The 18,128-nt window shown below is 46.4% G+C and overlaps 2 protein-coding genes across 2 annotated transcripts; both read right to left on the reverse strand.

Moving 5' to 3' along the window:
• Positions 1–2,922: 2,922 nt before the first annotated feature.
• LOC125524307 (cytochrome P450 89A2-like) lies at positions 2,923–4,870 on the reverse strand. Its single transcript, XM_048689379.1, has 2 exons — positions 3,788–4,870; positions 2,923–3,688 (listed from the first exon to the last, which is right to left on the reverse strand). The coding sequence occupies exons 1-2, from the start codon at positions 4,853–4,855 to the stop codon at positions 3,254–3,256; spliced, it is 1,503 nt and encodes a 500-aa protein (XP_048545336.1). The 5' UTR covers positions 4,856–4,870; the 3' UTR covers positions 2,923–3,253.
• Positions 4,871–10,590: 5,720 nt separating this feature from the next.
• LOC125520472 (flavonoid 3',5'-hydroxylase-like) lies at positions 10,591–16,065 on the reverse strand. The gene is made up of 2 exons (XM_048685411.1): positions 14,859–16,065; positions 10,591–11,541 (listed from the first exon to the last, which is right to left on the reverse strand). The coding sequence occupies exons 1-2, from the start codon at positions 15,768–15,770 to the stop codon at positions 10,912–10,914; spliced, it is 1,542 nt and encodes a 513-aa protein (XP_048541368.1). The 5' UTR covers positions 15,771–16,065; the 3' UTR covers positions 10,591–10,911.
• Positions 16,066–18,128: the final 2,063 nt, after the last annotated feature.

Below are 18,128 nucleotides of genomic sequence, written 5' to 3' on the forward strand. Positions count from 1 at the left end.
AAGACATGCAGTTGCGTGCCTAGTTGGGACATGCAACTGGGGACCATCTCTCTCGACGCTGCTCCCTCCAACAAAACAAATGTCCCCAATTGCAACCAAGTAAGAAGACATGCAGTTGCGTGCCCATTATGGGACATGAAACTGGCAAAGTTAGAGTTGCAGCCAAGTTATAAGGCATGCCGTTGCGACCATGCTCGAAGACATGCAGTTGCGTACGTAGTGTGGGGCATGCAACTGTGCCCCTCTCTCTCGACGCCGTCACCTCCGACAAAACAAAGGTTCCCCAAGTTGCGACCAATGTTAGAAGACATGCAGTTCCGTGCCTAGTGTGGGACATGCAACTGCCCATCTCTCTCGACGCCGCCCCTCCGACAAAAAGAAAGGTCACCCGGTTGCGATCAAGTTAGAAAACATACGGTTGTCTTTCCTGGTTTCGGAAATGCAACTGGCCCCTCTCCCCATACAACAAAAAATGAAAAACTCAAGTTGGGACAAAGTTATAACACATGCAATTGCGACCATGCTGGAAAAAAAACCTGCAGTTGCGTGTGTATAGTTGAGCATGCAGTGGGGGCCTTCTCTCTCGACGCCGCCCCCTTGGACAAAACAAAGGTCCCCAGTTGCGACCAAGTTAGAAGACATGTAGTTGCATGCCTAGTGTTGGGACATGTAACTTGCCCCCTCTCTCTCGACGCCGCCCCCTCTAACAAAACAAAGGTCCCCAGTTGCGATCAAGTTAGAAGACATGTAGTTGCATGCCTAGTGTTGGGACATGTAACTTGCCCCCTCTCTCTCGACGCCGCCTCCTCTGACAAAACAAAGGTCCCCCGGTCGCGACCAAGTTAGAAGACAAACTCTGCAAAGCATCTCCTGTGCGCATAAATAAAAAGGCAAAAAACATAAATTTGTGCTACTGATACGCATACATATTCAGCTAAATGATTTTTAGTGCAAAAATAACTTGTATGCTTCCGAAGAAAAAGGATTTCGTGATAATGATAATATATCATTGGCGTCGCCGCTGATGAAAAAAAGAAACATATTTGCATTTGCAATGTGGAGATAAAAAGGATGATGAATCTATCAAAAAGACCGTATTAATTCATATACAAAAAGAAAAAATGAACATCACATTAATTTCATATGGTTTTTAGCGCGAAAATAAGAAAACTAAAGAAAACATGCTGCTGCTGGAAACTTACTTTCATTAAATCATTCTCTTTTTGACTACGCAAAAAAATGATAGATTTGAACATGCTTCACAATTAAAAAAGAGTCTAAGCAAAAGAAAAAAAACCACTCTAGTGATAGATATCAACAGTAATATCTCCTGTTTACAAAAAGAAAAGATTTCAGAAAAAACATGTTGCAGATTAGATAGTGGTTATGAGAAATAAAATAAACATACCACACTACTGCTAATACATTCAGTAATAAAAAATCTCTCTTGTTTCGAGAGAAAAGATTTCAGCGAAAAACCTAAGTAAAACAAACAAAAGGACTATACAACTCCGAATGATGGCCCAGTCATATATGAGGGGATTTGAGTTTAGAGATAATCCTCAAAAAACATGGAACTGATTTCGCGAAAGTAATGTTTCAGCAAAATCCTATTCTTCGACTTACTAATCTAGACTAGAATAAAGCAAAACAAGGGATTGAATCACTCCTACTAATGGTTTCAGTAATGTGTGTGAGGGGATATGAGAGAAGCACTTCTTGAGACACTAAAAATATCCCAGTAAAGAACAGTATAAGTGATAGCACTGACCAGATAAAAAAAGTGTCCAAAAAAAAGATAACTAGCAGAGGTTGATATACTAAAAAAACAAAAAAGAATGTTCAACTTAGCAAAAAAAAAATCCTAAACACACATCTGTCTTGTCACCTACTCATGAACAGAGGGTGTAAAAAAGTGCACTATACTCTCTGTACAGAGGATGTACAGAGCGTGTAAAAATTTTCTCTATAAGTACCTACAAGCATAAAAAAACATGTTGATAAAAAACTACTTCCAGTACAATCCAGCGGAGAAGCACACTGCATCTCAGTCTCTTGGCCTACTAAGAAATTTAGTACTGCTGGTTGTAAAATAATCTTTACTGGAAAGAACCTCAAAAAACGCAGCAAAAAAAGCAAAAAAATCTGAATTACAAAAAACGGTGACACATAAAAACAGGGCTTTATTTAGCGAGGTAAGTGAATCTAGCTACAAGCAAAGAATCCAGTTTCATCATAAAAAATCCACCACACTGACATTGCCGATAGACACACGAGAGCGAGAGACACTATTGCGCATGAACGCACAAAAAAAATCAAACCTAAAAAAATAAGGTCTAAACTATGGGGTGATTCTCTGCTTGAAACTACTAATCACATATTTGATACAAAATAGAAAGAAAAAAGAACAGGCGTGGGGGAAAAATATAGACATACAAAATCCCATCCACTCTATTGGATACATAGGCACAGTGACGAACTCCTACAATGTAGCAGACATGAATTTCGGACTAAGAAGCAAAAAGAACTAAACTAACTGAACCTAACTGAAATTAAACACTAAAGAGTGTAGTTTACTTGGCGTTACATCTGCAGCACCTAACAAAAAAACAAAAGCAGCCGCTCACTCTGGCCGCCCTTGATGCACTACAAAAACTACCCCAAACCTTACATCCGCATGAACCACAGAAAAAACACCTCCAATCTATTGACTGCTTGAACAATAATGACACGAAAAATAACTAACAACCCTGTAGTCGATCATAGAGTTAAAGCTATTAATCTTCGCTTGATCCACACAAAAAACAACCCTAATCTCTTCAGATCTATGGTGTACCACCAACAAGAACAGGACAAATAAGAAAAAGATGGAGAAGAATGGTATAGGGGGAAACTCACTCCACGGGGTGGCCGCTTCCCCTTCTTCACTTTAATGCGGCCCAAAAACAAACACAGAAAAGAAACACTGGAACACAGCATAGCCCCAGCCCATCAGCAGCGCTCGCACAGGGGATCACGGGTTTGACAGGGAGAAAATAAAGTGAGCCGGTCCACGTCTTAGACAGGCCGAAACAGGGACAAAGCACTCCCAGCTCGAATCTACAAGCTGCTAAAAATCAAACGGCTAGCCCGTCGACTGATTTTTAGCAGTACCGAAAAGATAACAAAGGCACTCTGGACTAGGCGAAAGAAGATTGGGCCTACCGCAAGTAAACTGAGCACTAGTCACACCGGTAATTATTACTAACTCCTTTCAGCCTATCTTCCTTAGGGGCCCCTCAAGTTGTGTGCTCACTAGGTGAGCATGCAACGGGCGCTTCATGACGGTGAAGAATCCGAAATGCTGGCGGAGATCCACAGCCAGCCCCCCCTCGGCCTCCCTCCACTCAAACTCCTTCACGAGATTGGCCATGAAGTAACCCATGTGGAGCATGGCGACGCCCATGCCGGGGCATCCCCTTCGGCCGGTACCGAACGGCATCATCCTGATCTCCCCACCGCCGCCTCCTGCCGCCGCAATAAGGTTCATGTTTTCCCCGCCTCTACATGCGAGGAACCGTTCTGGCCTGAACTCATCCGGGTTAGCCCACGCCGTCCTGTCTCGGGCTAAAGACTCCGGCGGGAAGAGCACATTGGTGCCCGCTGGAATACGTCGGCCATCATGAACGACGTCGTCTTCTTCCGATACCTTGTCAGCACAAAATTACAGTCATGAACTCATGATGCTGACTGACTAGGTAGTTAACCTCAATTGAGAGGTTTGTACGTCAGCGGTCTGTTTACTTACCTGCCTGACCACCAACGTCACCGTGGGGTATAGGCGGAGCACCTCCATGATAACAGCGTTAAGGTACTCTAGCTTCCCAAGAACCTGCTCGCCCACCTCCTCCGCGTCCGCGTCCACAGCAGCATCGATCTCGCTCCGGACAGCCGCTTGCATTTGTGGGTGTTTCACCAGGTTCGCCATCATCCACTGCAGCTCCGCGGCAACAGTTTCAGTTCCTGCACCAACGAACTCGGCGCACATGCCCACGAGTTCGCCGTCGGTGAACCTGCGCTGCCGCCTTCGCTTTCCAGCGTTTCTGCCATAGGCGTTGTGGTCGTCAGGGACCCAGAGGTCGATGAGCGTGTCCACATACGCCGGCAGCTCGCCGGAGTGGCGTGGCCGGTTGCGGCGGGCGTGGATGAGCGGGAGGTACATCTCCTCCTGCTTCCGCCGTAGTGCGACTAGCTTGCTCCACCGTTTGCGGTGGATTAGCCTAGCCACCGCCGGTAGCCTCGCGAAGACGCGCAGCTGAGGGAAGATTTGGACGAACTCGAGCTGGGCGTCCGCCATCGCGCGGATGAGGCCCTTGTCTACGCCGTCGCCGAAGCACATGGTGGCCAGCAGGCCGAACATGGCATTGCGGATGCTCTCAGCCGCGAGGACTAGGCCGTCGGGGTTGGACGTGCACTGCTCCTTGAGGTCCGCGATGAGACCGCACAGCGCGTCGCGCCGGGCGGCAGCATAGCGGTGGAGGCGCAACGGGTGGAAGACGCCGGAAGTGAGGTTGCGGCGGGTGACGCACCAGAAGGGGCCGTATGGCACCGAGGTTAGGTTGTGGTGGCGAAGGTGCGAGACGACGGAGGTTGGCACCAGGGATGGCGGGCGGTTGGAGAAGGAGCCGCCGGTGCAGCCACGGACGAGAAGGCGGTGCGCTGCCGCTCGGTCCTTGATTACGACGGCTGGCTGCCGGAGCCGGCGTGCTAAAGCCGACTTGACGCTGGCGGCGAGGCGCGTGTAGACCGAGGCATGCCGCAGGACGAGCATGACGACGAGGAGGAGCATCAAGGTGAGAATGAGTAGCTCTTGCATGGCTGACCTGATGGCTTCCCACTGCTACCTACCCTGCTGTCTGTTCTGCATATGGCACGGCACCCTATTTGTAGGCAGAAAATCTCATCATTGGACGACAAAGGCAGCTGCTCTTTATTTTTCTCATAGCATCTTTAACTCTCTAAATAGACATCTCTTCAAATTTCTCCTCAAATATGAGGGTTTTTAAAAAAATGTAGTATGAATTTAGATTGCTGAACCCTCAGATTTAACTCTTCAAATTCAAATTGTGTACAAACACCTAATTTGAAACTAGATTAACACCACACAATGCATAACTGTACATAGTAGCCAAGGTTTTTTATTTCGAAACAAAATAATTTCGGACCTCACTGAAATATGCGAAATTTCGGAAATTATTTCAGATCTTGAGATTTTAAATTTCAGTTAATTTTAAAGAAGTAAAACATAATTTAAATTTATTTTGAAATCAGTTTGAATCTGCCTTGAAATTTCAGGGTTAAAATTTTTCGGACCCCACTTAAATATGCGAAATTTCATTGAAATTCCGTTGAAATTTTTAACTCTGGCAACATTATAGTTCATAATTAAAGTAGATTGAACTTAGATAAAGCTAAAATAAGGAAATTTAAGCTAAAATGAGCACTAATCTGAGACAGAGTTGAGGTGTATCACCACTGGCAAGCTGGACCCGCCGCCTCGGCATCGTGGGTGCCCCGCCATGGCATCGGCACATCGCCGGAGTCGACGGTGTTGAGCTCGTTTACGAATGTGCCACACTCGTGGTCCACCACAGTCAAGTACTGGCTGTTGGCCTACACATCGGCTCGTCGCTCGAAAATTCTCCAAACCCCCATCAACTCGGCGTTGCGGGGAGCCGAGCGACCACCTGAGCGTCAGTGCACTCCACCTCCCGGAGTTCCTCCTCCTTGAGCAGGGCCTCTGCCTCCTCCCATGAGAAGCCGGCGCCGGTGCCACCCTCCTCCTCAGCTTCGTCTGCCACCTAGATGTTCTCTTCCTCTGCTTCGCCCCATCCTCCTCTTTTGTGGCTTTTTTCTTCTCTTTGTCGGCTCCCGACACCATGGCCGCCGCGAGCTGCGTCGCCTCCCGCTCGTCCTCCGATGATGATGATTTGATGGGGATGACATCCGTCGTCACAACACCCTACCTCTCGGTGCACAATAGGCGGCACTACATGGCGATTCGAGTGGCGGTTGCGGTGATTTGGAGAGAAATGCGGAATGGTGGGGAGGGATTTCGGGTTCGGGTGGGGAGCCAGCGTGAATTTATGGCAGTAGGGGGGGGGTCAATTTCGGGTTCGGGTGGAGTTGTTTTTCTTGCGAGTGGAGAAGAAAAATATTTGAAGGCGGTAGAACTGGTGTTAGTCTCTTAAATTTGAGCCAAAAAAAACTTTTGAAACTTAACCAGTCAATTTTCTTAAGAATTATCGGTTTAAGAGTGCGATTAGGTGCAGTTTAACTCCTTAAAATATGCTGATTCGAGGAGTTATGGAATTTAAGGGTTGTACTGCTACTGGATTAGATGCTCATAGATTCTCCATCCACTTACACGAAGTACGCGCCAAAGTACCAGCGTAGGTCGCGGATCTTGGCCCTGTTTGGATCATGGGGTTAGAGCTAGTTTGGGTTAGTTGGAGGCTCAAATAACCCAAAAGTATCCAAACAGGGAGGGTTAGAGTGGGTTAGTTCTATCTAACCCAACTATCCTGATGGAGAGGTGCTTATTTGGGTTAGAGTGGGTTAGAAAATAACTCTAACTCTAACTGCATTAGAGTATCCAAACAGGGCCCTTGTCTTGGACTGAAAGTGCATGTGGCCGCCGAGCCATCGTAAAACGTGATCGTGTCAGTTAGCTTAAGTATACTATATAGTTTCCCACTTGAGTTAGTTTATTAAGCCACAGTGGGTAATTCACCTACAGTTTAACGTCAAAAATCGTGTTAGAGCTTAAGCTACTCCATATGGTATATTTTTCCACTCGAGTTAGCTTAGTAGTGTTAGACTAATATTATCCATTACGTGTTAATTTTATAGACAAGTATATACAATCCTACCTAATCTTACCATAAATGGGAGATCACAAATATTCGATTCTCCTCAATTTAGGCGATTAGGATTATATCAGGATCCTGTAATATATTAGTCTAACAAGTAGTGTCAGAAAACAACGATCTTAATCTTCTGTGCCAAGATCGTCTGGTATGAGCTCGGTGGATCCGAGGCGGAGATCGTGCTCGATCCATGAGACCTGGGGCGTCCGAGTGGGGAGCTTTTTGGCGTGGCCTTTCTCTGCTGATCAGAGATGTGCATGACGTAGCAATAGACGTGGCCATTCTAGCGCCGCACAAAAGACTTCAGAATCAACCTCGAAGTGGAAGGTCTATGTTAAAGCATCTACAGTCCTATTTGGCAAATCCGGCCTCTCAAATGCCCGCGCACATGACCTGATGCGTCCGCAAACAGTGGCCGGTCACCTCTCAAATTAGTAACTCTGCATCTGCCTTCAGATCCATATTTCATCCTCTAGATCCATACAAAGCATGCAAAAAAATCATAATACTACATATTACGTACTACCCTATTTAGTCCTCATCGTCGGAGATGTCCATGACGATGGTGCCGGGCGCCGGCTGGACGGGCGGGTATGAGGCCTCCGGCTCATCCTCCTCCTACCCGACTTCATCCATGTAGGCGAGCATCTCCGCAGCCTCCTGCACCTCCATCTCCTGCCGACGAGGTGTTTGGCCTTCGCAGCCAAGTTCGACCGAAGGGAATCGAGGATGGCATGTTGCTCCGTCTGCAGATCCGCGTCGCCAGCGTCTCCCACATCCTCCTCCTCTGGCTCATCCTCCTCTTCCTCTTCCTCATTCTCCTCAACCTCCTCCTCCTCGTCTTCTTCCTCCTCCTCCAACTCCTCCAGATCCACTGCCTCCGAAGGTAGCCCCGCAGCGATCCGGGCTTCGAGCCTAGCCCGGATCTGCTCAAGGAGCTCGAGGCGGCGCTCCGGCATCAGAAATGACTCACTCCTCACTCGGTGGCGTGGGGGCATGGCTACTAGGTGGACGGGTGGAGTGGAAAGTGGTGGAGGCGGTGGACAGGAGGAGGAGGAAAATGTGGATATATGGTAGGTTTTCGGTGCCACCGGTTGACTTAAATAGTCGGGCTAGGCACGATGCGGCCCGCCGGAGCTGCCCCACGCGGCGCCACCGGCCCGATGGAGGAGACGAGCTTCAGACCAGCGGGTTTCAAGGCGTTTTCGGCTGGGACCCTTTCGTCAGTCCTACGTGACCGGCGTGCCCAGGCGCGCCAGGGCGCCCCCATATCCGCCCCATATTTGGGCTGGATATGAGGGGTGCCAGTCAGTCCGAGCGTTTGAGGGCTGTTTGAGGGGGGGGGAGGGAGGGGCGTCTAGGTAAAAAAATATGACCGGACAGTGATCGGGCAGACCGCCCGGGCGTATGACGGATTTGAGGCGCACGACTGTAGATGCTCTTAGAGATATATTTGGTTTACCTGCAGAATCAACCACCAAGTGGAAGGTCTATGTTAGAGATATATTTGGTTTACATGTATTTGATAGTTTACAATTTGTAATTCGGCTCCTACCTTAATTCTAGGAGACGTTTTTCGCCCTCCAAGTCTATACTCCTATATATACTCGCTCGTGAGGTTCAATACAACATCACACACATTACGGCACAATCCCTCTCTATCCGTTTTAACATGGTACTAGCCTAGCCAATCCAAAACCCTAGATGCCACTTCTGCTTCGCGCCGCCTCCAGGGCGGTCGATCTTCGTGATCACCGCTAGGGGCCGTGGCACATGTACATGTTGATCGGCTACTCTAGAGAGTCTTTTTTCCGATCCATTGATCCGAAATTTTCTCTCTCTCTCGCCAGTCACATTGATCGGTATTGTTATTTTAGTTTTCCGCCACACACTTTGATTTAGGTCACAGGGCTCATAGGACACGCAAGCAAGTGGGCATATGGACGAGGCATGGCTCTAACGTGAGCCCGCCATTGTATTGCTACTATTTCTGACATGTACAGCAGTACACATTGGTTGAGGCTGTGTACTGCCCAACCAAATAAGCACAGTTCACTTCATTAACCGGGCAGATACTGCATGAATCTCCAACCAATATCGTTTGATGTGAGCTTACCCGGTAGAAACCCAGACCGCTAGAAAACCACTCTCCATCGCCTCAGTGACTACCGCGCCTACTCCAGCTTCTCGACTTGGCTTCCATGATAACTGCTTCGACGTGAGAGGTAGTAACAAGAAAAATCAACGATGGGGGTGTGGAGGTGAGGGATGGGTGCACGGCGTAGAACTGAGCGATGACATCACACACTAGAATGTGAGCCCATTTATTATTATTTGAAGCAAGATAGTTTTTCGATTAAATTCAACATGAGTATTATTGAATTTTCATTTGTTTCTTATTGGCTTTATCTGCGTTATAATCCAGCCAAATCTGAACTGATGAAACAATATTTCTAGAAGTTGAGAGGGACCAAGTGTGGCAAGGGGTACCCAATGTTTTTATATAAGAACAGTCGTGTGTCCTCGCCTACAGCGACGGGGGACCGCTATGACGTGGATGCTATAACACATCTATTTTGATTAGTGCTTGAATTCACAGGTCACGAAAATATTCTAACAAAAATGCACAAAGAGCAGGGCTCTAAGATGTGCCATGAGAGATAAATGGGAACTGCCACCAGAGAGTGCATTCTGCTACACCGGAAATGATTGGCTTCAAGTATTGCTCGATTCGAATCAGGAGGATATGAGAGCTAAAATACTCCTTCTGCTGTGGAGATGCTGGCATTTGCATGATGATTGCATCCATGGAAGTGGGAAAAGAACCAATTCTGAATTCAGTGTTGTTCCTGGAAAGTTATGAGGAGGAATGGTGCAGCTCTCGAGGGGAACTGTCAACGAGCTCGGGGCAAGGGGACGGGCTGCTTATCCAATCCTAAGCCCTATATATCAACGAACAAATGCATAGTGGACGGCGCCGAAGAGCAGAGTTGAAATTAAATTCAGATGCTGCTTTCCACGCCGACAGCGGCCAAAGTTGGGCTGGCGCGATTGCTAGAGATCACAGCGGGCATGTATTCCTGTCAGTCTGCAAGGAGTTGCCGCGATCTACAAGTGTGGAAGACGCTGAAGGACGTGCTGCACTCACCGGATTGTATGCACTTGCAGCAGTGTACATGGAAAAATTCAGTTGGAGGTGGACTGCAAGTGGATAGCAGATGCACTGAAGAAAAATGCACCGAACAACTATGGCCTTATCAGTGATCTGAATGATGCCCTCGCTACGTTCTCTGCTTTCGAGGTGACTCACACCGCGAGGGAAGGTAACAAGATGGCACATGAATTAGCAGTTGAAGCCCGAGTGCGTGGAGACCATACTTTCATGGCGAAAGCCCCAGATAGACTGAATCAGCTAATGTTGTTTGAATGTGTCCAATCCTAGAACTCTGCTGCTCTAGCCCTAAAAAATGCAATATTTTCGGCATATACTCGAATGATTCTCCTACTTGTAGACTTCTTCAGTTCACACGTGTAAAATTAAATGCCTTTGATTTCAATAAACGAACAACTAAATCAATTGCGGGAATTCTTATCATAATTTTGAGCTACGTTTTGATACAGAGTTCGGTCACAGTGCTGAGTCTATAAATCAACCGGAATTCATCAATGTGTACCACAAACATCAACTAAAAATATGAATTTATTTGAACTTTATGTACTCACAATTAAAGGGGACTTCCCTTTTGAGGAGTAGAGATCCCAACTGTCAGTGAGAGCAAAAGGAAAAACAATCAACAGCATTTTCGGGAACTACTAGTATTCTCCAAGAAGTTGTCGTGTAACAACACTAAAAAAAGAGGCAAATGTACTTTTTGGCAGCTTAAAGCTGGTAATTTCATTTTGCGAGGAGGGCAAATGTTCGAAGCATGCAGCACACAAAGCTTGGGTCACACCCAACATAAAACACTACACTGATCGTCCTGAACTCCAGAAACACGAACAATCACGTGTAGGCGGCCGGCACGAGCCGCGGGGTGACGATGGCCTTGAGCGGGACGGCCTTGGGGAGCGCCAGCCCGAAGGTCTCAGCCATGTCCACCTTCTCCTCGCCGTCCGGCAGCCGCCACTCGAACGCGTGCACCAGCGTTCCCAGGAAGTACTGCACAAACACCATTCCGGCCAGCTTCCCGGCGCATATCCTTCTGCCGGCGCCGAACGGGATCAGCTCGAAGTTGTTCCCCATGGGGTCGATCTTGGCCGCCGGCCCGGACAGGAACCGCTCCGGCCGGAACTCCAGAGGATCCTCCCACGCCGCTGGGTCACGGCCGATGGCCCAGATGTTGATGAGAAGCCGCGTGTTGGCGGGGACGTGGTGGCCGTCCACCTCGCACTCCTCGAAGGAGAAATGGGGCAGGCTGAGCGGCGTGGAGGGGTGCAGGCGCATGGCCTCTTTGCATATGGCCTGCAGGTAGGGGAGGTTGGCGATGTCGGATTCCTCGATACGGCGGTCACGGCCGATGACACGGTCCATCTCCTCCTGGGCGCGCGCCATGATAGACGGGTTGTTGATCATCTCCGCCATTGCCCACTCCACGATGATCGCCGACGTGTCCGTGCCGGCCGTGAACATGTCCTGCATGCATGCATATTTACACGGGTTTAAAATTCCAAGTGCTACTATGTTTTTGATGCATTTTCCTACAATCTACGTGTGCATGCTTATATGTGTTCGAGAGTGGATTATCCATCATACCCAATGTATGCATCCACCTTTCTTTCAGTTGTTGAGATTCGTGCCTCAAAATACATGCAAATTATTTCTCTTTCTTTATTATGTATAACCACCTCACCTATCGTGCCTCCTTTTCCATGCCTAGTGGGAGGTGACTATGTCATGTAGCAGTTACGAAATGATTGAGAACACTGTCCTAGCCACTGCCTGCCACCACTAGCCCACCACTCTCAGACTCACTCCATCTCTATCTCACAAATGTCATCACTCTTCTTTTTAGGAAAACGATATAAATGGCTAATAATATTTTGAAGCATTGGCTGTGTGCATCACAATGATTGAGAGGCTGGGAGTTATCCTCCGTTTCTAAAAAAAAATATGTTTTGAAGCATATGTTTGATTGATATTCTGTTTGAACAATTGTGTTTGTTCTAAAGGAGATATTTGAAAACAGTTTTGCTAAAGCACATCTAGATGTGCAATAAGTATTGCACATCTAAATCCTATGTCATTGATCTTACGTTGAGATTCATGTGGATATTTACTTTTTCTTTTGTTCCTCTTTATGCTTGATTCACTCATCTCGATGTGCCCTAGACACAACCATTTAAAAAAGACTAATGTTGAATATATTATTGGAATGATTTTTCTTACAACAAAAATACAATTCGTCTTTTGACTATTATTTTATTTAATGTTCTCAATGTTCACTCTCTTCTGGGGTTTACCACAATGTTTCATTGTTTTTAAATGCACTTTGAACTTGCATCATGCAAATTAGTTTTAGAGTGTACCATAATATTTCCTTGTGTGTCAGTGTGTGCTACCAAACCAACTCAATGTGAACAAGCTAGTGAGGGTACAAATCTCCAACTCAATGAATGGCCGATGCAAGCACGAGATATCCTGTGTACGGTACTCCTATCCTATGTGTGCATTTCTCCTATGTGTTAGTAATTACTTACGAAAAAAGCATGCATCGACTCGGCGGCAAAGTAGTAATTACTTACGGAAAAAAGCATGCACTAGAATGGCAAAGTAGTAACTACTTGCGCACATGTAATCATCAACTCTTTGTAATCATCATCTCTGATTATCACTTGACCAGAGGGCACTACTAACGCATCATATTAAACTATATCATGCATATACTATATATGTGTTTAGATACTACAACTTTTACAATGTGTTGTATCTTAATGTTGTACTCCATCTGAAGGTACTCTTATTTAGGCCTTCTTTGGTTTAGAGGAATTTTATAGGAATTCTAGAGGATAGGATTCTTACAGGATTTTTTTCCTTTAGAGCTCTTTGGTTCATAGGAATGGATTCCTATTCCTACATAAAATTGGTTCCTATCCTTCACATTTCATAGGAAAATAAAAAAGAGTCTAGACTCAATGGAAAAATTCCTTTGGTGTCAACCAAATGACATCTTGTTTCCTATTCCTACTCATAGGATTTGAGATACATGTCATCTCACTTCCTACAAGATTCATATTCCTATGATAATCCTATCCTATGAACCAAAAGAGGCCTTAATGTGTTTTGCGGGTCTAGATTAAGATGCAATAGAACTCACTTTCCTTATTAAATAAGCCGCCATAACATATTTTACCTAGATGGCAAGTTTTTTATATAGCACACCGTGAAGCATTGGGACTGCCATGAGTGCACTTTGCTTGGCAATCTGATCAGTTTGGTGTACTCAATTATACTATTACCACTAGTCGTTGAGAATGACTTGTGCCTATATCATTTCAAGGGGAATCAAATCAAAGGCAAATTAAAGCTAAGGTACACCAACCGAGTACTAGATAAATCAGTATCACCTTCACTCTTATCTTCCCAACCCAAGTGACTAAAATCAGTTTTGTTTACAAGTGTGAGTGATTGCTATCAAGGGGAGGGGTGAGTGATTGCTATCAACCAATCAAGTGTGGACTTGAGACCGAGAGTGACGGATACGTAACCGTGTTTTCTTCCCCTCTTTTATTGAAAAAGGATGTATCCCGGCCTCTGCGTTTGTTGATGCAGATAGCACACGGTCATAAAAAGAGAAAAACCTCCATTTAGAAAGAAAGATAATCTTTTGAGACTTGCTACAGAGCCAGTTCTCAAATTTGCTCCATATTTCAAGCACTGCTTTTAGCTCTTGTCTAACTATATGGCATGTAGTGGTTTGGTTGCTTAAGTCATTTCTACGATAGCCTAATTCTTCTATAATTGCCGTCGCATTCCACCAACAGCAAAGAAATGTGTGACGGCGATTTTCCAACACCAGCTAGCTAGGCTTAAAGTTCGCATATGATTGTCTTGATCTAGGTGGAAGACCGCATACTATGGGTGTACTCAAATTGTTGCATCATGGTAGTACGGTTGCTCGCATTCTGGGCCATCAGCTGTGTATGCCTTGACTGGTTTTGAACGTACTACGATAGCTATTGCTAGCACTCATCATGGTAACGAAACCACTACCCGGACGGCAAATCGTGGTGGTGCATCATTTTTTGAGGTATTTTTTGATAAATCTGGCCCCTTTGAGCGACTTGAGACATATCTAACCCTTGGTCAAAACTAATTTAAAATCTGGCCCCTGGGGTCGGCGCCATAGAGCATGGCGTCGACTTGTACATGTCGGCGCTACACTACATTTCGCCGAGACGTACAAGTTTGACACCATGCTATGTGGAGCCGAGCAAATCTGGCCCTTAGTGTTTCTGTGGGGCCATCTGAGGTCGGCTCCACGTAGCACGGCGTCGAACTTGTACAAGTCGGCTCCGTGTAGTGTGACGCCAACATGTACAGTTTCGGCTCCATGATATATGAGGCCGACTCCAGAGGCCAGATTTCAAATTAGTTTTGCTCAAGCGCCAGACGTGCCTCAAGTTGTGCAGGGGGGGGCCAGATTTGTAGAGAAATACTTTTTTGAGGGACTGTAGGAATCGTCTCGGTCTCTTCCCAACCACTCCACTAGCTATGCTCCGACCCCACAATTATATTGCACCGCCACCACAGCAGCTTCACTCGATTGCATGCATTGGGTGGGTGGTTCCCGTGTCGTGCACACGTATAGATGATGATGCGCATCGATCAGTACAAGTTGACGGAGAACCAAAATGTATGTTGAAACTTAAACTAATGGTCGTTCGATTAGATGATGCATGCGGCCGGTAATTAATCAGAAATGGCAGAGGGAATAAAGTGTGGGAGCTTACGAAGATGAGGCCCTTGATGTTGACCTCGGTGATGGTCTCGCCGTCGTTGTCGTCCTCGTCGTTGCTGCTGGCGCGGAGCCTGTCCACGAAGTCGAGCCGGCCCTCCCGGGCGCGCTCCTCGGCCGTCGCCGCGTGCTCCGCCAGCAGCTTGGTGATGAGCCCGTCGAACTGGCGGTGCACCCGGCGCAGCCTGCCCTGCACCCCCTGCAGGTCCAGCCGCGACAGCGCCGGCACGAAGTCGCTGATGTTGAACAGCCCCGTGCCGGTCAGCAGCGACACGATCATCTCCTTGTAGCTGCTGGACTCGTCGCCCTGCGCGTCGAACACCCGCTTGCTCACCGTGATCTGCCCCACGATGTTGGCCAGCGCGCACACCAGCGTCTCCGGCACCACCACGGCCCGCCCGGCCTCCGCGGCCTCCGCCATGCCGCGCAGGGCGCGCCCCGCCTCGTCGCGGCGCACGCAAGCCCAGTCCGCGACGGCGCGCGCCCCGAGCAGGTGCACGCTCGACAGCTTGCGCATCAGCTTCCACTTGGGCCCGTAGTCGGCGAACACCATGTTCTGGCGCCCGTAGGTGATGTCCGCCGCGCTGGCCACCGCCGGCCGGTTCGCGAAGCGCGCGTCCAGCGCCTTGAGGAACGTCCGCGCGGCCGACGGCGACGAGGCCACCACCACGCCGCAGGTGCCCATCCGCAGGTACATGACGGGGCCGTACTTGCGCGCCAGCGCCGCGAGGCCGGTGTGCGGGGCCGGGCCGACGAACGGCATCGCGCCAAGAATGGGGACGCCAGGAGGCCCCGGCGGGAGCCGGGAGCTGCGGTGGCTCAGGGAGCGGAGCGCTAGGTGGAGCAGGAGGCACAGGAAGGTGCACGAGAGCACGACGGGGTCGGTGCACAGAGCGGCGAGCTGCATGGCGGCGGCGCGCGCTGCAGCTGTGCAAAGTGAGATGAAGTCGCGGGCTCCTCAATGGCAGCAGTCTTAGGCCGCGCTAGCTATAGGTTGTAGGTAGCATAGCAAGGTGATGAGCTCCATCGTCTAAAGCTTTTGGCATGGCGTTCTTGTTGTGGATGCGGTGAGTGGGGCGGGCAGTGTTGACTGTTGAGAATCATGATATGATATCACCACCTTGCATTGCATAATTTGCATTGCATTGGTAGTGCGATGTGCACTTTGAGCAAGGGGAGGGGGGTAGGTGAAGGAGAGTGACGGACAATCCTCCTCCTCCCCCCAGCAGTCCACATTGCAGGGAAGGACAACGGCAGATCGATGATGCATCCATGGCGACGGTGTCCTTGTCACGGTTCGGTACCTTGACTACCTGCTCCAATCGCTGATTGCGAAAGCTCGACTGATTTACATTTGTTATAAAACGATATATAATTTTAAGCTTGTTGGACTTGTTGAACATGCGCATCGCGAGCTATGCAGAGGCCGGGCATCTTTTTAATACGGTTGTATCATTTTCATAGATCAATTCAATGAAAAAATACGCTGGCTGCTCCGGTGTTACGATTTGCCCACGACGGGACTCGAGCAAGCACATGAGCCAACCGGTGACCGTTCACATGTCTCTGCATGCAGGGAGGCACCCATCATTTGGACTCATTTTATTTGATAATGCACGACCTATGTGCGGATCTCTACTATATTTAAAAATAACATGAGGTTCCTATTTTATCTTTCTTTCCATCACCACTTCGTCCAACCTTTCATGTATATGATAATTAATCATCTTAATTCACTTATCTTCTGAATTAATTTCACTTTAATTTAATTACCAAACTTCTAATCAAAATATAGGGTAATTCACGATCAGAATTTGACAAACATTTATTCACGCAATCACATTATTATTGAAATATAAATCACAAGCAAATGTACTATAATATTTATATCCCGTTGTAACGCACGAGCATTTTTCTAGTGAGTCCAAATGATTGCTAGGGTACTAAACAAAGTGGAATGATATGGCAACTTAATGTCATAAACAATGTATCTAACAAAAAGTTTTTTCAAGATGTCGGGCAGTACTATAGTGCAAATTCTAGGTCACGCTTACTGTGAGACTGTAGCAAGTGTCGCCTCAACGATCAGCGACAGGGGTTGTATGGGCAGTTTTGGCAAGGTTTAACAGTTTTTTTTTTTGAGAAACGACAAGGTTTAAGAGTTGTACGGGCAGTTTTGGCAAGGTTCCTAGGGCCCGTTCCACGAATGTTCCACCTGTTTTGGAAAGGTTCTATGTGTTTTTCTTTCTTTTTTCCTTTCTTTGATTTTCTTTATGGGTTTTTATTTTATTTTTTATTTTCTGTTTTTATTTTTTATTTTTTTAAACACACAAGCGTTAAACATTTATCGTATATACGTTGACATTTTAAGATACACTTTGAACATTGTCCAAATACATATTATGTATAAAAAATACATAGTGAACTTTAAACACACATTGGACTTTTTATAAGTTTTCATTATTATTAAAATGTCACAAAAATTATTTTTAAATATGTAGATATTTTTTAAATTTCATGAACATTTTTTTGAATGATATGAACTATTTTTACAAACTATTTGACTTTTTTTACATTATTACTATAAAGTGTCTTGAAAATCTTAAATGTGCGATGTTTTTCTAAATGTCACAAACATTTTTCGGAATGTCACGCACATTTTATAAAAAATGGAAATAAAAAAATTTAAAAGCAGGGTGAACACATTTTAAAATGTCATGGACTAATTTTGTAAATGTGTGAATTTTTTTTGAAATGTCATGAATAGTTTTAGAAATCGTGCAAACAAAAAATTCGTTAACATTTTTTAAATGCATGGTGACCGCTTTTAAACATTGAAGTAACTTAATGTTTGTAATATACTCCCTCCGTCCGAAAATACTTGTCATTAAAATGGATAAAAAGGGTTGTATCTAGAACTAAAATACGTCTAGATGCATCACTTTTTATTCATTTTGGTGACAAGTATTTCCGGACGGAGGGAGTATATTCTTTTGTACATTTTGAAATATAAAGAAAAAATAGGGCAGCTAATGGAGATGCTCTCAGCGTTACTAGCACTGTTAATACCAGTGAGCTACACAACGGTGGTTCTCAGTGTTGATTTTGGGTATTGCATTAGGTTTTATTGATTTTCTCCAGAGTCTCCTATCTGTTTATGAATTGCTTTGTATTGTGAAAAATTTGTAGACAGCACATAATTCTTCAGCAGTACTACAAAGTTTCACTGCAGTGCTTGGGAAAAAACGCATACAGGTTTTGCAGC

Source organism: Triticum urartu, chromosome 7 (assembly GCF_003073215.2).
Source record: "Triticum urartu cultivar G1812 chromosome 7, Tu2.1, whole genome shotgun sequence".
In the NCBI taxonomy this organism is placed as follows: Eukaryota; Viridiplantae; Streptophyta; class Magnoliopsida; order Poales; family Poaceae; genus Triticum; species Triticum urartu.